The 24,945-nt window shown below is 41.9% G+C and overlaps 1 protein-coding gene and 1 long non-coding RNA gene across 6 annotated transcripts; one reads left to right on the forward strand and one right to left on the reverse strand.

Annotated features, from left to right (window-relative positions):
• Positions 1-531: 531 nt before the first annotated feature.
• Positions 532-23,826, reverse strand: LOC122620333 (phospholipid-transporting ATPase ID). Of its 5 annotated transcripts, XM_043797752.1 has the most exons (20): positions 11,910-12,145; positions 9,169-9,799; positions 8,953-9,011; positions 8,635-8,847; positions 8,041-8,577; positions 7,750-7,971; positions 7,437-7,685; positions 6,463-7,161; positions 5,564-5,854; positions 5,333-5,506; positions 4,996-5,272; positions 4,778-4,930; positions 4,466-4,652; positions 3,526-3,672; positions 3,309-3,460; positions 3,028-3,251; positions 2,642-2,971; positions 2,329-2,577; positions 2,152-2,268; positions 532-2,087 (listed from the first exon to the last, which is right to left on the reverse strand). In XM_043797752.1, exons 2-20 carry the CDS (start codon positions 9,737-9,739, stop codon positions 1,749-1,751), a joined length of 5,190 nt encoding a protein of 1,729 aa, XP_043653687.1. In that variant the 5' UTR covers positions 9,740-9,799; positions 11,910-12,145; the 3' UTR covers positions 532-1,748. The 5 variants fall into 5 exon arrangements, with proteins under 5 accessions (XP_043653687.1, XP_043653685.1, XP_043653684.1 ...); XM_043797750.1 differs by lacking the exons at positions 6,463-7,161; positions 9,169-9,799; positions 11,910-12,145 and adding exons at positions 15,571-15,907; positions 23,451-23,826; XM_043797749.1 differs by lacking the exon at positions 6,463-7,161 and having other exon boundaries at positions 4,508-4,652.
• On the forward strand, positions 4,176-4,685 carry LOC122620334. The gene is made up of 2 exons (XR_006326124.1): positions 4,176-4,210; positions 4,514-4,685. It is a non-coding gene; the product is annotated as an uncharacterized LOC122620334 (long non-coding RNA).
• Positions 23,827-24,945: the final 1,119 nt, after the last annotated feature.

Raw genomic sequence — 24,945 nt, forward strand, 5'->3', positions numbered from 1 at the left:
TCTATTTGGCTAAGGCAAGATAATGAAAGAAAAAAGTTTGCCAGGAAGTGTGGCCAGCGAAAAGGTCAAGCAATTTGATTGTAACAGATTTAATTACAAAGTTCCGACCAAGTCGTGTGTTAAATTTGACCGAAAAGTTCATAAAAATGCATAATCTTAATGTCCAGCTAATGAGGCGTAAACAAGTCACGGGTTTGGACCGGCGTGCTTTCAACTTTTCTTTTAACAAATTAAATGTAATTTGTTACGCAAATTGAGCACAATCTGAAAAAGAGCAGATATACAAACGCGATGATGTGAAGCTAAATTCGTTTAAAAATGGTGGATTAAAATAATGTTAATTATTTCAACAACCGGAAATGCACATTAATGTTGTGTTTCACAACGAAACGAAAATAATATTGTTGGTTGTATTATAAATAAAAATAAAATGAATATGCTGGAAATAGTAAAATAAACTTTGACTTATGCATTTTATAAATAGTTCGCATTTATTATATCATTTAAAAATGTACTTAATGCGTACTTTCATTGGCTAAAATTGTAGATAAAAATAAAATGTTTTCTCTTTATTTGGTTTAATTATTTTCTTCCACTTTTCGTCTTGTATAGCAACAAATTGCACATTAAAGGTAAGTTTAATCTATTAAATTTGCAATAGCCTTTTTTCTTATTATGCAATATGATTAACCCAATACACTCCGCTGTATTATTAATGACTTCATCCCATTGCTATAAAAAAGCGCCTTAAAGTACTTTCCCGTGCTCATTAATATTAAATCACTTTAGATCTCCGTTGCTGTTTAAGCCCACAGCCCGTTTACTCGAATGCCCATCTTTAACAACCGAAAAATAATGGGAATCCTAATTAGAAAACCCAATACTGCTAAAAGGACTTAAGCCTAGGGACATTCTAAGGCAAATGTAGGCTTTGATTCTAAAACTCTATTTAGGAACACAGACGTGTGGACTTTTCTATGTGTGGTTGTGTCTTTGTTGGGGGTAGTACTATATAGCATATAGCATATTGGACTTTAAGACGAGAGTTCGTTCAGCTATTTGTAGATAAGCTACTCTGAGCGGTGGTAAGCACCGAAGTTCTATTGGCTAAGCACACAGCACATCTTTAAGCAATTAAGTACACTTTCAGTTTCCCAATGACAGTATAAATCTAGTATAACCTATGCTACATCCTCAAAGCCAAGCACTCAATCAATCATTCAGGGGGCTCACTCTCTTAAATGCAGTCAACGATGATATAAGTACGTGAAAAAGGATTTTGTGCTTTTCTGAAGAGTACTGGATTGTCACAGGAAAGGATAGGACCTTGTTATAGTAGTGTAGATGCAATGTCGATGAAATTCTTATTGATTTAGTGAGTTTCAATGGGAAGATTATGGGTACAAATAAATATGCTTCTTATGACATTGTACGACGATTTACTGGTTTCTAGTGAAAATACTTTTAACATAATTACTGAGAAAATCAATTTAGAAAACATATGATGCACCCTGTTAAGAAGCAGAAATATGGAGATTGAACATGAGTTCGTCATAATACTTGTTCAATTGTTTGGCTCACACTCACACAGACCTAAATTAACTATACCCTTACTAAATTCTAAAACTACTGATAACGTTTTTAAATAAATCTTAAATTCTTAGCCTACTTTCCGCTAACTTAAATTCATAAACATTTTTGGTGTTTGTTACTAAACCCGCTACCGATCCAGCACCTGCATCTAAAGCTTAGAGATTAATCGTATCCAGGTCCTGACAAGGAGCACGAGGACTCATATCATCCGAGCCTCCACTACCTCTGCCATCATCTCCCCCATGGCCCCGCCCATCAGCCGTTATATCCGCCATGGACGAGTGGTTTTGGTTCTGATTCTGTCGCATATTTGTGTTGTTGTTGACCATATGCTGACCAGTCACATTGTTGGTCTTAGAGTTCGGTCCATCGGCCGAGTTCAGGTTGTTGTGTAGCACCTGTGTCTTCTTGGTGCCCAGGCCCAGAGGAAACGCAAAGTCCTGCGGCAGCTTGTGCATAATCTTTCCAGAGGTTATCAGGCGACCAAAGCCCTCCTGGAAGGTGAAAGATCCAGTATAGGTTAATTGGTTCAACAATAGATAATTAAGTTGCTATTACCTGATGGGCAAAGGCATAACCCGATCGTACGGAGCGACGACCACGACGTGATGACGCCGTTCGTCTGACATCACTTGAAGCTCTGGAGTGGATCTTCTTCAGGGACTTTTGTCGGATCTTTAATCGGAGAGTTCTTAATTAGTATAAAAGTCTGTTGATTACATAAATTAAATTTACCTTATCCGACAGGCTCGGATGTACATCGAGCAAGTAGAACTTGTAGGCCAAGACTGGAGCCACCAAAGCCATCACTGTAATCAACATGGTGACCCAAAAGGTCAGGTCCTTCATGGCTTGCGTCAAGGAGCCCACATAAGGGCCACCAATCACATAGTTGTAGAAGTAGTCCAGCACAAAGTACCAAACCAAACTGCCCCAAATGGTCACATGATTGACAACGGTCCAGTAAGAGGTGTACAAAGATATCTACAAGAAATTCAAAAATATTTTACTTGACTAATTTGCAAGGATCTAAGATTTAATTCTATACCTGAGCTGTATTATCCACTATGAGTATGGTAGCCACAACGGCGCCGAGAGTCATGTGATCGCTCACAATAAATCCGTTCGCCGAGACACCATCCTTGTAGACGCCATACGGAATCAGGAACAGGACCAGCGACGTGAAGGCGCCGTGCAACACACTATAGATGAACTCTCGAATGTTGAACAACTCGCTCTTTAGACCGGGAGTGTAGAGGCGCGGAAACTCTAGACTGTTCTTGTCCGAGACATCCTGTTCGAAGACGCCCAACGCCAAAACGGGTAGCGACGTGTAAAATAGATTATACACCGATATGAACATCGGGTCGAAAACCGTCTGTGGAGGGATTGAAATTAGGTGTGACAGTGGAAAACTCTTGTAGATCAACGCACCTGAGCGCTGAAGCCGCAGAAGAGCGAGTACCAGCAGTGGCACAGAGTAAATGCAAAGTTCTTGTAGAAAAAGTATCTTAGGAACTTGCACATGCGGTAGTAGGACCATCGACCATGTACCAGCAGCAATCGCTCAAGGTATCGAAACTGGGCTATGGAGTAGTCACTGGAGAGGACAGCCTGAAGACCCTCCTGTCCGGAGATTCCAACGCCTATGTGGGCAGCTTTACGGAAAAGGTTTTCAAATAACATATTTTAATAATTGTTATGGCATCACTAACCTTTTATCATGGACACATCGTTGGCGCCATCGCCTATGGCCAGAGTGACGGCGTTTTTGGCACGCTTTATTAGCTCGACGACCAGCGCCTTCTGAAGTGGCGTTACCCGGCAACAGATGACCGCCTTGCACTGCGAGGCGATGTCCAGGAATCTGTGGATTAGGTCAAATTACTCCATTAATAATTGCGATTTGAAAATGATGAGCGGGCCACACACTTGTTCTCCAATTCCGGCGAAAGGCAGTGCACCAGGGAATGACCATTGACCACCAAAGCAAATCCTGTATTTTCATCCACCACAATGGAGGCAGTACCTCCATCCTCGCTCCCCTTTTCATCGCCGAACAAGTCATTGCACTCAGCACTGTTGTTGATAAACAAAACCCTTAATTAGTACCACAGAATGACATGATTTTGAACAATCAAAATGGAAATGTCAGTGTACAGAGTGGTAAAGCTTAATGAGTTATATGTACAGAGATTGAGTTAAGCAACTTAATGAGTTATATGTACAGAGATTGAGTTAAGCAACTTCCTTGGGAAAATCTATTTAGGTAATGAACAAGACTGGACAGTGACTGTTTGTTTTCGTGGTTCTGGAACTGGTATTTGTTTGAAATTAATTCTTAAGATTGGTATTTGTACAAGCAATGAGCAACAGACAGAACGTAAACAAATGTTGGGTGTTTTTAATTTGTAAAAAGTATTTAGTTTGAAAAATGTTTATATATAGTTTACTTGACGGGCGGAACAAGCACCAATAGAGGGTTACATCCTTTGGTGGGTACTAAGCTGTTCTCTTTCTAAGGTATCTATTTTCTTCTAACTTAATTTGAAACGAAAAGGATACTTTGCTATTGAAGTCAAACAGTCGTCTAAGACAAAATTAAGAAGAATCTGAGGTAAGGATTTTGAAATAAATATTTGTAAGAAAGATAGAATTAAATAAAGTTAAACATATAAATAAAAAACTTTTAGATACAACGAATAATACATAGAAAAGTAGTAGACATTTGGCTAAAATAGATGTTGATATAAGAAAAATATTCTAGCACTTAGAAGAAGATTAGGTTTCACTTTAGCTAGAAATATGTTTGCAAATTCATTCAATTTTAAAAGCTAATCTACTTGGGATATTTTTAAGGATTGCCCTCTACCTGTCCGGTCCGCCCTTATTATCCTTATTTTTCTCATCCCACCTAAAGGTAACCACCGAAATGGCAGGCGGTGGAGGCGGCGTGGGCGGAAGGTTCGTCTCCTGCATGAAGGCCGAAGTTTGTGTCATGGTCACGCTCAGCGGATCCATATTGCTGTCGCTGTTCAAGCGGTCAAATGCATCAAATCCTGGAAAATACAAATAAACCAAAATCAAACTTATATTTAGTCAAATGAGCTGACTATTTAATACAATTTTATCTATTTAAAATAAACCATTTTCCGTATTTTTATCGGTCTTTTAAACAACTTACCTCCTGGTCGAAACCGATTGTATATCTTTATAGATTCCTTGAACTGCCTCAGCTGCTTTTCCACTTCCTCCACCGAATTGCCGTCTACGATGAAGACATCCGCAAGTTCATCCGTAAGCAGCTGGCAGGAGTAGCCGATGTTGATGGCAGTTTCTGTCGGTAAAATAGCTTAAATATTTTAGTGGAACCGACGAGAAATTGTTGCCATGGTGGCTTACCCTGCTTGTCGCCGGTTAGGACCCATATCTTTATGCCTGCATTCTGCAAATTAGCAATTGACTTGGGCACGCCGTCCTGCAGCTTGTCCTCAATTGCCGTCACCCCAACCAGCTGCATCTCGCTCTCGATCTCCTCGTAAATGGCGTTCAGCTTCTGCTCCCTCGAGTCCATCGAGAGGGCTGCCTCCTGCTGCCGACTCCTCCAGTCGTTGTAGTACTGCTCCGTTAAACGCCGTTCAGCCAGAGCTAGTGTACGTAGGCCCTCGCCGGCAAATTTCTATGGGAGGAGTATGTCACAAATCAAATCGAGGTCATGAAAATCTAACATTTTACTCACATTAAGGTGGTCCTGCGTGCGCGCTTTTAGGTCCTCCTGTCCGCCATGCAGACGATCATATATCACATTGTCCGCTCCTTTGCAGTAGAGCACCATGGAGTCACCGCGCCGGAGAATCACAGACATCCGCTTGCGGACGTTGTTGAAGTCGAGGATATTTAAGAGCTCGTATTCCTTTAATATTTCACTATTTAAATTATTCACATTTATTAAGGTATAACAGTTACTCACCTCCGTTTGTCCCATCACCTCGATGGTAATACTATTCGGTGTTCGTGTGCGAAAGACAAAGCCAAAATTGCGAGCGGCCGAAACGAGGGCAGCCTCATCGGGACTTTGGGCCTGGTACTCCAACCTACCGTCCACCGTTTCGGCCATGACCGTGTGGCAGAGGGCCAGGAGACGGAAAAACACGTGGGAGTGCTCCTCATCCGACCGGACGGCATCCAGCAACGATCGATCGTACCATCGGAAGTCACTCTCGTGATGCGGATTGGCCGAAAAGTCAACACTTTGAAGGGCCTGCGAAAAACAAATTGTTTGCCTTAGAAGCTGCTAGGCTGGAGGCTTTTCTGAGTTACTGTACGAAAAGCTGGGCTGTATACAATTTTAAGCCAGGTTAGCAGTGTCCCAAAGTATATAATGCTTTGTTAATTTTTGTGGTGTTACAATGGAAGTATTTTCTATGCCAAAGCGTTAAATTCTCCCTTAAAAGCGATTCCTAGATGGCTTAAACGTTGAAACGCATTAAATTGTGTTTAAATATTGTTCATGGACGATGTGATGTAAAATACCACCTCATGTTACATAAAGGTGTAAACAAGTAATAAGCGGTACTATTTACATAATAAACATAAAAGCGTTTCTTAAAAAATAAATATTTTTACACTTTATTTACACAATAACGAATCCACGATTCTGCTGTAGGTACATTGTGGGTATCAGAAAAAAAGGTTGTGTGCAGCATACTTTCAAAATAATGAATGCTTTTATCATTTCGAAGACAAAAAATATCGTTAACTGGTTGGGTAAAAGCGGCATAAATACACGATGGAAACACATAAACAACACATAACTAGACACTAAAGGGTAATTGTGGGTGTGAATTGAAAGACATGCAACATGCATACGTGCACTCTGTGAGGCGACGAACTCCAATTGGTGGCGAATGCCTTGTGTCGATGGTGGTGCTTGGTGGTGCTAAGTGCGGATGTGGATTGTGGCTCGTCTTCGAGGTGGTGCTCGAGCTGAGAGAAGACAACACCCAGCGTGGCTGTTGATGGCGCTTTTTTAAACCGGATCTTGACTAATCGCTTGCGATTGTGACTGGAATGGTGCATGTTGTGTGTTTCTGTCTGTTGGCTGTCATGCAAAATCTTTACTTTGTCGCAACTGCTAGTGCGGGACAATTGTCGCTGCATACATCCGGCTCCAATCCTTTTGAAGCCGCCACTGCTTCGTCGCTCCTCACTGCCAATGGGTGGACTAAGTCCTCCACTTCCACCCAATCTGGGCGACAAACGACCAGAGTCTTCGTCCTGACTTCTGCTGGGCGCCGAGTATCGCACATGCTTGAGTCCTGGCCGCTTTTCACTGGCCTCCAACGGCGGGGCAGGGCGCTCGTCATCCGATTTGGGTCTTTCTGGCACCACTTGCGCCTCCCCGGAGGATGTGACCACCATGGAACTCTTCTTCGCATGGACCTCGGCCTTGTGCACTAGGATGATGGGGGGTGGTGCTGCTGGAGGTGCTGCAGGTGGTGCTACGATAGCTCCACTTGAGGGGCTGGGTCTGTTGTTGGTGTTGCTATTTTGGAAAATTGTTTGCTGCTATAACGAGTAATGTGAGTTGTTGTTTCTTTTCTTTGTTCTTTTTTTTTTACATTGTCAGACGCACAATTAAACAGGGACGCACACGGTTGGGGTCAAAGGGGAATGTCAAAGTTTAAGTTTGATTTGAAGACACAGCCTCTGCCGAGACTGAACTTTCTTTGAGCAGACTGTGCAAGAAACGGACACCGACACACACAAGACAACATTCCCTCAACCAAGTTAGAGGTTAAATTGGCCTTTTGCACCCGAAACCCCGACAATCCGCCACTCACCTCCGTAATCTCGACCAGCTCGCCGGTGCGCAGGTCAATCACATCGCCATAACTGCGTCCGTTGATGCTGCACTTGTTGAACGTCATGATGTTCTGGGTGAGGGTGCCCGTCTTGTCCGAGAATATGTACTGGATCTGACCCAGCTCCTCGTTGAGCGTGGTGGTGCGGGCTTTGGCATAGGTATTGGTGGTCGGGTAGTACATCTCATCATCCCAGTTGATGAGAAACGACTGTACGAAGCGTATAACCTGTGCAGGATTATTTACGTTCCTTAGAATGCCACGTAACTGCCTCGTTAACATTGATACATACCTCTACTGAAACGTAGAGTGAGATTGGCACAACTGTGTTTAAGACTATGGCATACGAGAAGAAGACCAGCAATCCAATGACTGTTGCTCCCGTGGGTATGTAATCTTTGGGTATGATGTGCTCCCAAGGCAGATACAACTGGAAGTGCTGGCCAATCAGGCCCTCCCAGATGGCACAGCCTATCGCGAAAAGGGCACAAATCGACACCAGAAAGAGGACGATCTAAAGGGAGTGATACATAACACGTTAATTATAAAAGGGTTTTAAGCACTTAAGTGAACATGACTCTACCCCAATAATAATAAAGTTGAGCAGGCGATCCACACCAGTGCTCTTGAACTGCGTCTTTCCGGAATTCTGCATCAACTTGGTGTCCACTCCGGCGAAGACCACCACGCCATAGCACCACTGCGTGTTCCGGAGGACACAGCCTCTCAGCAGGATCTTCTCGTTGTCCAGGGCGAACCTCTGACCCCGCCAGATCAAGGTACCATCGAATTTGTTCAGCAGGTTGTTGGGCCGCTCGCAAATGATCTCGCCGTTGAAGTTCCAGAGCAGATCATGGCGATCACCCAGCTCGATGGTTTCCGTAAGGCATTGCTTTGCCTTGAGATTCGTCTCCCCATCCAGTTCGGCTGTCTCGATGAAACACAGACCATTTGGCTCGGATGTGGACAGCAACAGGGTGTCGGCAGCCACGAACTGATTGTTGTCCAGCCGAATGACATCGCCTACCTGTACCTCCGACCACTTGGCCTCCACCAACTTGCCATTGCGCAGCGTTTTCGACTTGCGATTGTTCACCTGCGAGTCAGAAATATGCCGTTGCTGAAAAGGAAACATAAATGGGCAATTAAGGAGATACTAGTAGTGTTTCGTACTCACAATATCATCATAGGCATCCTTAACAGCCGTCAGAGTAAGTACTCCTATCAGAGGAATTGCTGTGGTCACCGGAGTGAGTGAGGATATCGCGGGTATCAGCTGGAGGACCAACAAACAAAGGAAATAGAAGTTGGCCAACCGCTGGAATTGCTCCAGTAGATTGAAAGGCAGAAACGTGAACAGCGAATACTTGGAGGTCTTGATGTAGTTGTTCTGTAAATTAATGGGGATTTCAGTTTATAGCTCATCAGAACATATAGCTCAACAGAAGAATTAAATTCTGTAAGCATTCAAGTAGGAGGGTAAATATTTACTTACGTGATATTTGAACTGGGCATTGAACTCTTTGTCGTTGGCTCGAATTCTACGTTCGTTTTCTGTGAAAAGAAATAAGCAGATCTTAGCTGGGTCTCTATAACTAACATTACAATGTAAATAATAATTAATCACGAAATACATTACTAAAATGTTTTTATAATCATCTTAAATGTGTTTTATCTCTAAAGCTAATTTCCCATTAAAATCCCTTTTTACCCGAAAAGTAGTACGAGCTGCGGCGCCTTCTAATCTGGGAAAGACGTCTCATACTGGGCACCGACTTTGACTCCGAGGCCACCGAAGGATCTCTCTGCTTGTACAGCTCCTGGTCATCGGATTTGTTGGCTGATGGATTGCCTCCTCCCGGCGCAAGGCTGTAGAAGCTATCACCCACCATCAGGGGTGTGGCGATGGTTTGAGTAGAGCTGCCGATATTCATGCCTTCAGGTTGGGCGAGGCAGGCCCTCCGACTGCCCTCCAAATCGGAATTCCTTCTGTCCTGCTGCACGCATTCCTCATCGTCATCACAGTGCAATCGTTTCCTTCGATTTTTGGAGCTCCTGGCGAATTGAAACCAGCGTGTTCTTTTGCTGGACGCAGAGCACGATGCTTCGACAGCTTCTGTGCCGGATTCATTTCCATTTCCGGCTCCCGTTGTTGGGGTCCGCTCATTGTCCTCCTGGAGTTCCGTTTCCATAGGTTGGCCATCCAGAACGGACAGTTCCAGCGTGTCAGGACGCCTTCTCAGCCGCCGGGCGGCTTCGCTGCATCTCCTGCCCCCGATCATGACCAGCTTAGGCTATAGGTGGAACAGTATCGATATGAGGCGTCCACATTACACTTCATTCTACGAGGAAAAGCGAAAGTTTAACGTGTTGCCAACTCCCGAAAGATTAAAATGCAATTGAAAACCCATCGGCACCGAACAAACTTCCCTGGGGGGCTGGCTCAATAAGACTGTTCCATCCATCATTTTGATAGACTGCTACCCCTCCCACTGACAAAGAGCCCCAGACAGCTGGAACCGATTCTCATCACACAGTGAGTGTTTGCACGCATATGTCTGGGCAATAAATAAATAAACAAATTTCTGCTTTGATTCTTGGATACCCAGGGGGAATCGTCTTCAAAGGGTATATCAAATACTTGTTGAGATTTTCGAACTGGGTCTGATTTCGTAGCTAAATGCGCCACGAAATGTACTCCCACATTTTAAAGCAATTTAGGAACATTTACTAGCGTTTCGGTATTCCAAATAATTATCAATCAAGCTTTTGATTGGCTGCCATAAAGCATGATACGTGGTTCCAAACTGGGGGATGCCCCATCATACCTTTTCTGTTCTCCACAAGGCAAATAGAGTTTAATAGCTATGGTGCAGTTCAATTAAAAGTTCGTTCAATAATTATTTATTGTGTGAGATTTTAATATGAAACTCAAACAAACCGATTGTAACAAAACTGGTAATTAATTTGGAATTGCTTTTCAGTGGTTTTTAATTATACTGGTTACTGTTTGGTCTGGTGTATGGAAGATTTGAATTAAAGAATACTTTTGGTTTAAATACCTACACACGTACATATTAGAGCTATGTTCTGAGAGTAAACTGTTTCTTGAGCTTGATATAACATTTTGCGTAATATTAAATTGCAGAACATGTTTTTCAAGAATCGCTTTTCTGGTTCCTTTGCCTTTGTTCTTCCGTGGTTCACTTTATAAGGCACGCACTGTATTTACTGTTAGTATCCATTTCAAACATTTTCACCTTGCTTTCCTTGAATTTTCTCGGAATTTTTATGCGAGTACATCTGGGTGCATTATGGCTGAGCACTGGACTACATACATACATATATAGGAAGACATGTGTACCTCCTTATGTTTACTTTACTGCTTTATGCCCGATTGAGCAAATCTGCAGTAAGCAAGGCGCTCTGACGTCACTAAGCTGCCACAGAGAGTGTGTGTGTGCGTGTGAGCGAGCATTCCGCATTCAACAGGTGGCCTTTATTTGGGCAACAAAGAAAAGGAAGCTGCAGCAAAATAAAGTTCTCTCTTCCTACTCTCTCTTTCCTTTCATAAATGCGGAAAAGCGGGCGGGTGTCAATGTCAAAATCGTTGTCAAGGCCACAGCGAATGCAGGCAAATGGTGGGTAGGAAGGGCATAACGGTAAGGGAGAACGGAAATTGAATCTGAGTCTAAAAGTTGAGCCCAAAGTTTGTGTCTCTTTGCAATGGATAATAAAGGGAATCGACAAAAGTTTGGCCACACATCCGCCCGATTTCGAATTACAGCTGATTGGCGCTCTCCCATTATTTTGTATGCCTCTCTGTTTGTAGGACTCTCTCAACTACACTGAGGAAATGCACTTGGAATGCACAAGTTATTATGGGCTACTTTTGTTTGAAGCCCATAATATATTTATTAAATATCTATTTATCTAGGTATTTATGTCTCTCCAGGCCTCTTTTGTAACCATTAAAGGTGTAATATAGTACGCTTTTTTCCCCGTGTAGCTACAACAATGCCGGCTAAGCTCTGTCGCGCTCTCTCTCCCCCTCCTCTTCCCATGCACTCTTCCGCTCTCCTTAACGATATCCTGCTGCGAACATGAGTCATGCATGTGAATGTAAATTTGCTCCTTGCTCTCAATTTGTTTCGCCTTCTTGAGTTGTTTTTGCTGTTCGCTTTTCCTTCGCTCGCATGCGTCACCTTTGGTGGGTTGGCAAGGGGCTGTGCGGTGTGAGGTGGTGGAAACAAATTAACTACAAGAAAAGGCCAAACGAATCGATGAAGGCTCAATAATTATGCTGGGAGCTAAGAAAACGCAACAAAGCAGGGGCAAGTGGGGAACATGTTTTCGGTGCCAGGTGCCAAATGCATCATCATCATCTGCTTCTCTTCGGCCCTTCGTCTTCTACCCCTATTTCTCTCCTCCTCCCCCCACCCAGCTTCGTACATTTTTAGCACATTTCTTGCACTTATTTTGCACCGCTTGCGTTCGGTTTTCCGTTTTTTGCTTATTTTTTGCCTTTTAGTTTAGTTTTCCTCGAAAGTTTTTGTGGAAACGCGGAAACACCTTAATTTAAAACTGCAACTCGAGTTTTTCGCGAAGCAGGGAGTTATATTCTATTTAAGTGGCCCAAGGCAACGCGAAATGCAAGGCGGTCCGCAGCGCGATAAACAAAAACGGCTAACGCCAAAGCCAAATGGCCAACTGCCGCGCGCAAACTGCGGCCAAAATGGGCGACGGCGACTGCGGCTGAGACGGCGACTGCGGCTGAGACGGCGACTGCGACGCCGTCAGCTGAGCGAAATGCGAGCAAAGCGATGACAACAAATTGCCGACTGCGCTGCCAAGGCAACCGTGCGGGCTATAAAGCTATATCTTGGCAACCGATTCACGCACACCTTCAAACGCGAAACGGTTGGAAGCGGTGGCAAACGGTTACAACCAGCTTGACTCAAAAGAGAGCTATGGAAAAGCTTGGATATCCAAAGTTTCCCATTCCAACTATTTTTGCGGACTGAAGTGATCTGCGGTTCAAAGGTTCAAAGCACAATAGGTGATAAATTCCACGCTCAGATTTGGCCTGACGAAAAGAGGTTTTACTTGGAGCGAAGAAATCATTGGAGCTTTAATAATGTGATCTAAGCTGACTTGATCTATTACCATGTGTCAGCAAGCGCTGAGTATTTCAAAGGGTTTATGGGTCGTATGAGAAATATTTACGGAAACTATGATGTTACCAGGGTCCACCCTAACGCGAAAATTTAACCATATCTATTTAAATGTATGTTTTAACATACAAATGTTTAAACAAAATGTAATGTTTTAATATTTAATTTAGAATGCGATAATAATTTTATAATATTAGTACTTGATAACTTATTGTTGATATTCGAAAGGGTATTTTCTCGTTCGTTGCGGCAAAAAGTCGGTCAACAATTTCCCAAGTTTGTCAAGCATAAAAATGAGCAAATTTCGTAAGTCACCCCAAGAAAAAACGCAGGGAACGAATTCGAAAGAGAACGGACGAGTGAGTCGCCAAACAAATTGAAATTGGAGGTGCTCTGGCGCTGGCACGTGAATTGAACAAGCAAGAGAAAGCGGGCTCTCTCTCACTCTCTTTTCATTCAAATGGGCAGCAATGTCAATGTCAAAACAAAAAAAAACATTATTGGCGCTTGAAGAAGTGGCGCATATGGGCTAATGAATGATTGCCCGGGGGGCGGGAAATGGTAATCACACCCCGTACACATTGCATTATGTTTTTTTTTCCTTTTGGAACAAGCAAACTTAATCAGCGAAGCGCCAAACGCTGAATGTTTATATGAATAGAGTTCCTACTGAATAATGAATTTCGAAAAGATAGATTGTGTAAAATTATTGTGCGGTTTTTGTGGCCACAGACTTACATTCCCGGAATTCCTTTGAAGAATTTTGCAGGTGCGCATACACTACGTACATAAATATTATTAAACGAAATAGCTCCAATATCAAAAGCAAATGGAAAAACCACGAAAAATAGCAGTTAATTCAGCTTACACAAGGAAATAGTTTCCTTTAGTTCAATATTACTTTGCTACGAAAATTCCCTACTCTCGTTTTCGTTAGGAAAAAAGTTGGGGCGTCTTGTAGTTTCTCAATTTGTTTTATTTATAAAACAACTTTAACAAAATTGAGTTTAAGGGTCACAAACTTCACTTGGCAACTTCGAAGCTGGGTCGTCAAGATACTTGACTCAAGTCAATAAAAAAATTGTATAAGTTTTCCTGATTCGACACTCTTGGATAAGCGTTCATTAGTTTCACAGCAAAATGTCAGTTAGTTTCGTTAATTTATGCCCTTAAAAATTGTAATTCAAATTATTTTGTATATAAAAAAATGGGACGGCTTATATAAACTATTTAAATTATATTTGTTTTAATTTGTTTAATTAATTTATTATACCCGTTACTCGTAGAGTAAAAGGGTATACTAGATTCGTTGAAAAGTATGTAACAGGCAGAAGGAAGCGTTTCCGACCATATAAAGTATATATAATCTGATCAGGATCAATAGCGAGTCGATCTGCATGTCGTCTGTCGTCCGTCTGTCTGTCGTCTGTCGTTGTCTGTCGTCGTATGAACGTCGAGATCTCAGGAACTACAAAAGCTAGAAAGTTGAGATTAAGCATACAGACTCCAGGGACTTAGACGCAGCGCAAGTTTGTCGATTCATGTTGCCACGCCCACTCTAACGCCCACAAACCGCCTAAAACTGCCACGCTCACACTTTTGAAAAAGGTTTTGATATTTTTTCATTTTTGTATTAGTCTTGTAAATTTCTATCGATTTGCCAAAAAACTTTTTGCCACGCCCACTATAACGCCCACAAACCGCCAAAAACTGCCACGCCCACACTTTTGAAAAATGTTTTGATATTTTTTCATTTTTGTATTAGTCTTGTAAATTTTTATCGATTTCCCAAAAAACTTTTTGCCACGCCCACTCTAACGCCCACAAACCGCCAAAAACTCTCCTTTGCACTTCCACTAGCTGAGTAACGGGTATCAGATAGTCGGGGAACTCGACTATAGCGTTCTCTCTTGTTTATTATATGAAATCTTGTAAACCACATCAAATCGTATTCGGCGAATAGAAAGCACTTTATTTTTAGCTCAATTTTGCAGACTAGTGTATTGTGTACACACTTACAGGTCAACAAGTACCCACCCTTACTCATGAATCGGAATAATTCGCATTCATTCACTTCATTCATTGAGCGGGCGAAACAAGGCGCCTAATAAATCGAAGTGCCGTTTTGACCAAGCTCAAGGCACTCACGCACTTACACATACATGCTCCTCGACTCCCCCGCACACACACACACAGACACATACACGGTTTGGGGCAGTGGCTAACAGTACCTTTGCGGAATAGTGTCATGGCCAAAATCGAGCAACGGGCGGCTTTTGGTCGGAGTTGCCGACGACTCTCCCTGCAATTGGTTTAGTAACGCCCAAGAACTGGGTCACTATCTGGCCGAAATCAGTAACAACTGTTCAACTTTTTGCCTCCCCGAGGCAGCGAGATTTCCCAATCTGAAACGCCAAAGGCTTTGAGCCAAATCAATTTGTAGCGGGCATCGGGCTTATGCTGGTTATTGATTCGTAAGTCGAGCTTTGTTCTATCGCTGAATGCACTAATTTTATTTTAATTGTTAGTCAGTATCGTGGTTATCAGTATTGTAGTAGATATAATTCCAGCAATCCAAGAGAAGAACCGTACCTGACCTATTAAAACTTTTATCTCGCTGTTGTAATATTTATAATTTTATTATATACATATGTATATTTAAAAGTTCATTAGTGTTACATATTTCTGAAAATAAAGTATTGATAGCACTACTCTACTTTGCACTATCAACTCAAAGTCACGCGTCTGCTTAGATTTAATTTCAAATATTTGGCATTCCAGTTATTTAAGAGTAGATATTTATTCGCTTATGTGTGGCATTTTAAACTATTTAATTAAAGGCTTATTTCTCATATCAATATTAGCTTCATATTCATCGCCATGGAAAGTGACCACTTGATGGCGTTTCAGACCAACTTAACTCTCTCTCTTCCACTCACCTTTGGCCAATTGTGGTTGGGTTTTTGTGCCCATTATGAGGGTGTCTCTCGGGGATGTGTGTCCTCGGCGGGTTTCTATCTGATCTGATAAGGCCAGCAGGACTCACGCGGCTGGCGGCATCCGGGGCTGCTTGACTCCGGTTCCGACAGCGGTTCCGGCTCCGACTGCGAGTGGGACTGCGACTGGGACTGCGACTGGGACTGCGACTGGGACTGCGACTGGGACCAGTTGGCCAGCAGCTCGGTTTCGATGGTCGTCGTGGCTGAGCGGACTGATTGGACCGAGCGGACGCCAACCTCCTCCATATGGCGGCCTTGTCGAGCCGCCGAAGGCTGCCTGGAAGAGGGGGAATGGGAATGTGTGGATTCAGTAAGCATTCAAATGATTCGTCATCAGGGGAAAAGTTTTGCTTTTTCTAGATTTCTCTGTTGAATTTTTAATGGCGCTCGTAAAGCTTTTTAAATGGGGTCAGCTGGTGACCCAGAAGGTCGATCCATTGGTACTATTCACGGTTGGATGTGGGAAAGGATTGTCCGTCGCCCAGCTGGAGCAAAAGTTTCCCCAAACAAATAAACTTGGGCTTGGGCTTGGGCTTGGTCTTGGACTGGTCTATTTAAATTTTGATGCGTTCACATGCTAATTGTCACACGAATGAGCTGATTTACAGGGGCTGGGGGTCTGATGTGTCCATTAACAGCTGTCCATTGTGGTGTAACCGCTATTAAAAAACAAATACGCCCTCGCAGGATCATGTCCTTGGCGGTAATAGGAGCTCGCAAGGTTTGTCACCCGGCGGATACGTAATGTAAAATGCATTAATTGCATTTGGGTGGGGTTTCGTCACAATGCTGGCGTAATATTTCGTAATTCATTTCCGACCGGATGCACTAAACCAAGTCGAAGTAATGATCGAAAATTAATAAACGCTATTACAGGCCCGAGCAAACAAAACAGTGCCATATTAAACACAAAGAAACGATTTACCTAACGTGACTCACTCCATTCGGCGCGACTCGTAAACAAAGCAGAAAATGAAGTACAAAAGCAGATGAAAAACGTTGCGAGTGCACATGAACCCGGCCGAAATCAAACAAAGTGGAGACTAATGCGAATTGCGAACGCCCTTCCGACACATTTTCAAGTGATACGATACATTTCCAGAAACATTCCTGTAAATATTTATACATTTTACATATGCTTACTATATTATTCAGGTTAGTTCATATACAAACATCACTTTAAAAACGTCTGAACAAATATGTGTAATAGTGTAATAATTATCTTTTAATTTAATATTTTCAAAACTAATTGCGTTTCCTGGAAAGCCCCAGCTGAAGATCACTAATGTACCCCTTTGCAGCAGTTCAACTGTATGCTAATTGCGAATAATAAGAGTCCATTCATGAATAATAAACAAACGAGCGATTTGTGTGTCGATCGCAAACCCCTATAGGTCACTCAATCGAAAGCTCTTGTTGATCGTTTGCTTTTCGAATATCTTCCCCTTGCCTTAGGGGCTCAAGAGTAAGTGACTAAGTGGCAAAAACCCAACAAAGTTGTTTATGGCCACCACATGTACGGCTGTGTGTGGCTTGAATTACATTGCAGCTGGACATCCAGATGTGGCAATTAGTTTTGTGCCGGAACTTTTTATCGCTGTGACCAAAACCAAATATCATTTATCAGCAATTAGTCCAGATTTTATGGTTTTTGGTTTCCTCTAAGGAAAACTAATTTTTTAAGCTCCGAACCTTTTTCGATTGCACTCTATGACCCACTTACGTTCTCCTCGGAACAAATAATTAAACCATTTGCCAAACTGCTCAAACCATCCATTAATAAATCAACATTCCCCAAAACATTAAACCGACTTCAATCACTTATAATGGACGAGCGTTATATGAATTATCCATAATTACATTTATCCGTACTATTTTCGATTATTCCCCTTGTTCACCCTTCCACAGATAGGCATATAATTGTTTCTTATCTATTTATGGATAATTACAACAATCCTTGTAAAAATCGGACTGGTCACACCCCAGAACATTTTTAGTTAATAAACCTTGAACTAGTTAACAGCTTACACCAAAGCGGTGTGAGTTTGGGTCTTCAAAATGTAATATGCCAGTCATGTGTTCTGAACATAATTGGTCAAGTAATCCCAAATAAATCAAGCTTGTTTAAATGAATTTAACAAAAATAAACAGCGTTAATGTCTAATTTTTCAAATAATAAATGTACTTATCTATTACAAATGCAGCAGTTATTATACAAAGAAAAAATGTCTGGAATTTCACGGCTGTCAGTTCAACGATCCGATAGTCTGTTATCTAAAAGAAAATCCATCACTGTGGATTGATAGATAAGACAGCCCATGCAAGATCCATGATATGCAAGTTTGAAAAAACACAGAAAATTTGTTTTTCGAATAAGAGTGCCCTCCATTAGGCGCTCGCAATAGCAGATACAAAATTGCCCGAGATACTTGCTCAGTCACTCGAGCAACTGCAAATGAAAGGCAATCAATGCAATTGAATGTTGGAGCATCAATTTCAATTGATTTGGCGCAATTAGAGCACCAGCAGCAAGAACTACAAAGAAAGGGACTGTGAGGAGGGCCATAGAATCGCCCACGTGCAAATTCAATAGAGACTGGGTCAGATTCTACTGCGGTGGTGAGGTGGAGAATCGGACTCCAAGAGCCGCTTTAGCCCCACCATAATAGGCGCATAAATTATTTAGCCTGCATTCATAGTCCCTAAATGACGCGACCACCGCGGAAGCGAGCGGCTCAGAATGGAAATGTGCAACCAAGGTCAATGCTTCCCACATTACCAGTTTTTCTCCCCCACCGCCTGCCAAACTCCCTGCAAATTCCGTAAAGTACCTATTCATCGCCATAAGCTGGAGGGGAAAAAGTCCGTGCAAAATTCCTGCTGCACCGGGGTGGAGCCATCTATTATAACATGGGAATTCTTAAGTTGCGTGGAAAATTCAGCACGCTAAACGGCTGATGAATAAGTAGGGGACCTATATTCAACCAGTACTAGCAAAATGTGTATGAAAAATCTTAAATTTACAATGGAAGTCTGCGCAGTTAGTTGCTTAGTTCAAAAATTATGTGCTAGCATGTTGAACACAGATATACACTTAAAGAGTACGTACGAGTATATCCGATAGATACAGATACTCGCTGCACTTGTTTGCTTTTAACACTCTGACAGCCCAGGAAAATCCATTAGCTGGCATACACATAGGTGTCAGGGGGACATCTTAAGTTGAACTATAATCCCTCGCAGGACTTTCCCTCAACCTTAGATTGACAATCAATAATTTAGCCGTCTTCGTGGTCGAGAAAGGACTCATCGCAGATAATTACCATGCAGTGGCCACTAATCCCGGGACTCGTGGGAGTGCGTGCTCCGTGTGTTGCATTAAAAATGTATTGGCTATTGAAAACCCGGTCTTGGTGACACGTGGCCCACAATTGGAAGTCCTGGCCCTGGCAAGGTGTGGGAAATGAGCAGGCTCCCGTTTTACCGCACAGCTCCCTTTGGAAATCCTCCTCAGACTTGTTGAACCAAACGCCGCAATGAGACATTTCATGTGGCAACATCTGTCTGTCGATTTCCCGAAGCCATTGTGCGCGGATACGGCGGTTTGTCTTTGGGCCAAGTTGTCACCTCACTGGCAGCGACGAACGGTGAGTTTCGGTTACCCCAGGTGGGCTGTGCGTGTGCCAGCAATTGCGTGATGGGAACACCTCATCCCGTCCTATCGCCGTTCCAACTCGCACGATTCCATCGGTAGATAGCGAAATTATGTACCCAATGCGGCCAGAAGAGGAGATGTGGGCCGTCTATGGCAAACGCTGTAGCTTAAAGCCAAATTGCCGCTAGGAATGCAAAATGAAATGCGGGTTGGGGTCGTAGTTTGGTAGATAGTTTGAGCGGGATATTGGAATGCGCAAGGAAAAAACGAATAAAGATATTGCCAGTTAGGTGAATCTAATGGAATTCAGGACAGCTTTGGAACTTTTTGTCGGTATAGATACTATGTGCTCAAATGGGAATTCATTGATTAAATTGCATGGCATTTTTGTTATAATATACGTAATTAAAGTGATTTTGTGAAAAACTGAAATGGTTTTTGTAAACACCTAACATAAAATTTGACTAACTTTATAAGCTAGTGCCCTAAGATTTACCAATAATTCAATGATTTTTTGAAATCGACCACTCTCAGCTAACTGTAACTATAACTTAAAACAATCCATTAGCAAAGTCCACCGTGAAGAACTCTAACTACATCAACCCACATTTGGCTTCCAAACTAGCCAAGTTCATGCCGGACCTTGTCCAGCTAATTTGTGGCAATGTTAATGGGGCTATATGCCCCATTGGGTATATTGGCACTACCTTTCCCTTTCTACGGTTATAGCCCAACTCTTGCTTCCTAGCTTTCCCTTTTGACCAGTTGTCTATCACTCTTTGGCCTTTCGGGGGACCCATATGAAATGCAGTTGGAGCTGAGGTAAATCAATTCAGTGCCCAACAATTCCCTTAAAGTGCTTCGGCATACCCAGTCGTATACGAGTATGTGTATATATGTATTTATTGTACATATAGGAATATGCCAACTATAATTTGGTTGGACATTTTGCGGGTGCCAAGTGTATTAAGCTTTGTGCAAGTGGTGGCGTTCAATTTTCATTCATAGTTCGATGAGTGGAAAAATTCCCCTGCAGATTTTAATTTTCTTCTATACCTCGTTACTTTTGTCGAGAATGGAGGGTTGAGTTTATCGATGTTTTTCCATTTTTGTTACACGTATCCTGTAAGAGGATATTTTGAAAATAATAAGGGCATAATAATTGATATAAATGTCGAAAACATTAATCAGCAGGCCTTCTATATTTACTGTTTGCGAAATAATTATAATATAATGACCGACGGCATTTTCTATTGAGATCCGTGGTCATGGGCGGCAAATATTTTGCGCTGTTTTCAGGTTGCCAGGTAAACCTGGGTCAGTGAAAGCGACTAAACCGATTATTCGACTCTTATCTGGCCACGAGATTGCTTCCACCCTAACTACTAACTACTACTATTTTTTATGCCACTTTCACCTGCCCACGGTCCTCGTCCTCGCCCTCGCCCTAGCTCTTGTCCTCGTCCTCGTCCTTTGCGTGTCCGTCTATTGCCTTTGACAGTGACCGTCGTCGTGGTCGTCGTGGTTGTTGGCTTGTCGTGGTGCTGGTGGTCACTGGTTGGCGTGTGGCGAGCACTTATGGCCGTGCTGACCGATTGTCCATTGTCCGCTCCGCAGGGCAATGAGGGGGATTTGGGCCACAAATAAGTGCAGGGCCACCCGGACTCGGCCGTGGCTGTACAAATTCGGAGATAGTCGCGGAAAGGGCTCTTGGACAGAAGCTCTCTCAAAAAATTGAGTTGTAGTCCCAAGTGTGTCAATCAGAAGTGCCACAAGTGTCTCCAATGTGTATCGATATCGGGTAAGATAGCAAGTGGCAGAAATATCCTCAAGGTTGCAGTGGAGCTATTTTCTCGTTAGGTGTACAAAAAGCAAATCAATTGAGGCAAATATTTCACTGTCCCACCTTTTTAAGCACTTTATGCAATATTAATGTTTTTCTATTTATAAGTATCTCATTTTTGCACCAACTATCTCTTAAACAGCTGGCGATTTATATCTGAATGAACAAATTGTGCAGAATTTTTAGATTATTTAGAATTATTTATTTATATATTTTTCGATTTGGTAGATGTGATTATAGGTAGTTGAAGCAAATTACAAATATTTTGCCATTGCATTTTACCCTGCTACTGTCAACAAACAAAACAGCAGCGGTCAAAACAACCAAATTTGCATTTATCAAATATTTATGCAGCGCCTGCAGCCCCCTGTTAATAGCTTTAATTGTAAAATATGGATTTTTATTTTAAATTATGTACATATACCTTGTTTAATGTTATTTTCCCTGCTTTTCTGATGTACGAGTATAACATAATTTGTTGTATTTCTTGCCATGGCAGTCTTTGCTTTCATTGTTCACCTTACTTATCTCACATGTGGGTAGAAGCAATTTGTATCTCTCAATGCCTTATCTTTGTCTCAGTTGTGTGGACACTAAATATTTCAATCTTTCGAATGAGTCAGAGAGGCGGATGCCTTGGGTGTCTAATTCATTTTCATAAATATCTTGAAGTTACAAAAATTTCCAGGTCCCAAATTTTAATTGCCATATTTCAGGTTGCAGAGTGCGTTGCCTCTGACTTACAAATGTGTTTGAGTTCCACTGAACTAGATGCTCCTTTTATCTCTGATTCGTTTTTGCTTCTATTATCTAAACTTTAACAAACACAAACAAATTGTATGAAGTAACCACAGAATTGCCTTGTTCATAATATCTACAGTTTTGAAACAGCCATATTCTTAAGTAATTATTATTAAAAGTCAAGGGTTAACTGCCGGCAAATAGGTAAAAAAAAAACCATTAGAAACATCGCCAGGGAATGGAGAAAAAGTAAGCGGAATGGGAAATGCCTGAAATTAGTTTTTGTCTTGCCTTTGGTGATTTCTTTCAAACGAATATTTTTACTCGAAGATGACATCACTACGTGAACACCGCCGCTGAAAGATCAAGAAGTGAAACAGAATCGAGACACGTGTCTGCCTTGGCTCGATCTTCACTTTTTCTGTTTTTCTTACATCTTTTCTTTTCAACAGCTTGCAGATACACACATTTATTATTTCTTCAAGGCGTAATTAAGCTAAAACCAGCCGACCGACGTATAAAAGAGTTACACGACTGGGAGTCCCCAATATCAAAACTATTTTCGTATATCTACCAAATATCATCTGTATATCATTTAAATATCATTTAAAAATTCCTGGGAAAATATCTATTTTAGGAGGCTCAGTTATTACTATTTGCGTTTTCAAAAGCATTCAATTTTTGAATTTGATTTAAAACTACTCTTTTCATAACTTGCAATCTGTAAATTCAAGCTCTTCGATCTCAATTGCCTATAAATAAAGAACAACTTATTTAGGGCACACACGTTTTGGCTTATTTATCTTAGCCCTTTAATGTTTTTAATAACTACCAGTGCCGCACGCCTGGCTAAAGTCAATGACCAAGATCGACAGATAATGCCAGTCACTATAAACATGACTTTGCGGAAAAGCTGACCACCCCACAGGGGCAGAAACGGGAAAATTCCCTTACATACCCCTATAGACCCACCTGTCCACCTGCCCACCTGAGTGACGAGGTGTCAGGCAGTGTGTTTAACATAGAAACGGAGATTGCAACAGATTACCTCGATCCCCGAGTTCAGCCGAGTTGCAAATTTTCTGGGAGAAACTGTGGCAAAATTTAAGTGGAGAGATGGTGGTGGGGAAGGGGTGAGGGGGTAAGATTGCGCATATTGCACCAGCTGTTTATAAGTCACTCGAAATAATTGGAAAAACAAAAGTGCAGCATCAGTGCTGGCACCTTAGGCTCCATTTTTCTTTTTACTATTCATTTGCGATTGTATATGCTTTCCATTCTGACTATGGTCAACAAAGACACAGATTTATTAGGTGTGTCTATATACTAATTACTCTTCTTAGAATAACAAGATAACCACTTATTTTGTGGTAAAAAATGAAGAATATTTAGCACTGAACAACTGATTGTTTTACAAAATTATGAGATAAACCCAACTGTTGACTTTATGTAAATCAATAGAATTTTGTGCTAAAAATATGGGCAGCACAGGAGAGCTGATTTAGTTAACTTCTCAATTTTTTTTTAAATTTAAGACAGTTGGGTCTTGAAAGTGTTGGCAGCTCCGAACAAAAAACTCACCCGGCAAATTGGACCGATGGGAAGGGAAAATCGGGAGTTACGGCGAGCAGAGAGTTAAAGCCGAGCTTGAGACTATAATGCCGGCGTCGAGTTTGCGAAGCTTTTGAATTTGCCACTGTTGTTTGAAGATGTTGGCGGTGTTGTTGTTGCTTATGCTGCAGCTGTTGCATGCGCTCTATTGTGATTTATTGTGTTTAACTCGTTTCATTGCACTTGACATAACTTTTCGAGGGGATTCAGAAATTTGTGACGTACCAAAAAATGAGAACGAAACTTAGAACTGAAAAGAACTTCAAACTAGACCCGCTTCTTCCCCAAGAACTGCGATATTTCCGGCCGACGGTTGGTGCTTTTTTTTCACCGGGCACACGACCGTTTCGTTAAAAACTTGGATTACAACTGAAGCGGCAAATTCTCGGCGACGTAGTACCTCCAATTGAGCACTATAGCTGTTCGCTCGCTCAAAAAGAGAGCTTTGTACTCTTCTTACCAACTGATAAACGTTAATTGGTGTTGCCAACCCGCGTTGCCAACTGCCGGGGGTCTTGGGAAAAAGCTAAAGCTGGAAAGCTAAAGCTAATTGGAACTATCGCTGCAGGTAAACCTATAATTTCGCATCGGGCTAACAAGCTCACGGGGGAATTTCCCATGAGTGACGACCATTTAACAGTGCAGAATTAAGTCCATTGAATATATTACGATCTGTTTAATGTTAAATTAAACACGAAACATCATGTTTTTTACCAGAAACACTTTATTTAGTTGTTATAGCTCTAAAAAAGAGGGCTAGGTAATAGTTAAAATTAAGTTTTAATGTGGTGGTTAGAAAGAAACTGAAAATGGATATACAACTTATTAACATTCCATTTCCTAACTGCGTTACCTACTAGTGCAAAGTTAATTAGCTACAAGAAAAGAAGTTTTCATAAACACTTAAAGGACCAATTACCAAACACAAGGGACTAGGGACTAAGTATCTTAAAATTCCCATTTAGGGTTCCTTTTGCAAGAAAAACGCCCAGCTTACCACTTAAGAGGTCTGGCAAGCCCACAACAATTAATATAAATTAAAGCGTTACGATTATGCGAGACAATCTTCATTAATTAGACGCAAGTCGAACATAGAACAAATTAGCCAAGGGTTCGCATCCAGTTGGTTGGGGGGGGAGCCCCCTGGACCCCACTGCTTGCAGCCCCAACCAACAATGTCATTAACGTCACGTCGCTTTCGCCAGAGTCGCCTTCACCTTTTCCCAACGCAGGATAAAGGGTGCAGTAATTATATTTACCGTTAATCCTGATTCACCACAAAAGGATAACGACGCGAAGGGCAAAGGGTGACCGCCTGAATAGGAAAAAAATGCAACAAAGAGCGTTAGTAGCGCGAATGTTGTTGGTGCTAAAAGCGGGTTACAGCGGTTACAATCAACCTTAATGAACTCGAAAACCCACGCACACGTTTTATCTATCTATCATTTTTTACTTAGTCAACTAA

This window comes from Drosophila teissieri, chromosome 3R (assembly GCF_016746235.2).
Source record: "Drosophila teissieri strain GT53w chromosome 3R, Prin_Dtei_1.1, whole genome shotgun sequence".
Classification (NCBI taxonomy): domain Eukaryota; kingdom Metazoa; phylum Arthropoda; class Insecta; order Diptera; family Drosophilidae; genus Drosophila; species Drosophila teissieri.

Bases quoted from the DNA above. Each gene is read 5' to 3' on its own strand.
- LOC122620333 (XM_043797752.1), bottom strand. From the start codon at position 9,739: ATGATCGGGGGCAGGAGATGCAGCGAAGCCGCCCGGCGGCTGAGAAGG. The intron at 4,931-4,995 runs GTAAGCCACCAT...TTTTACCGACAG, and splicing joins CCTAACCGGCGACAAGCAGG to AAACTGCCATCAACATCGGC. The intron at 2,972-3,027 runs GTGCGTTGATCT...ATCCCTCCACAG, and splicing joins TCTGCGGCTTCAGCGCTCAG to ACGGTTTTCGACCCGATGTT.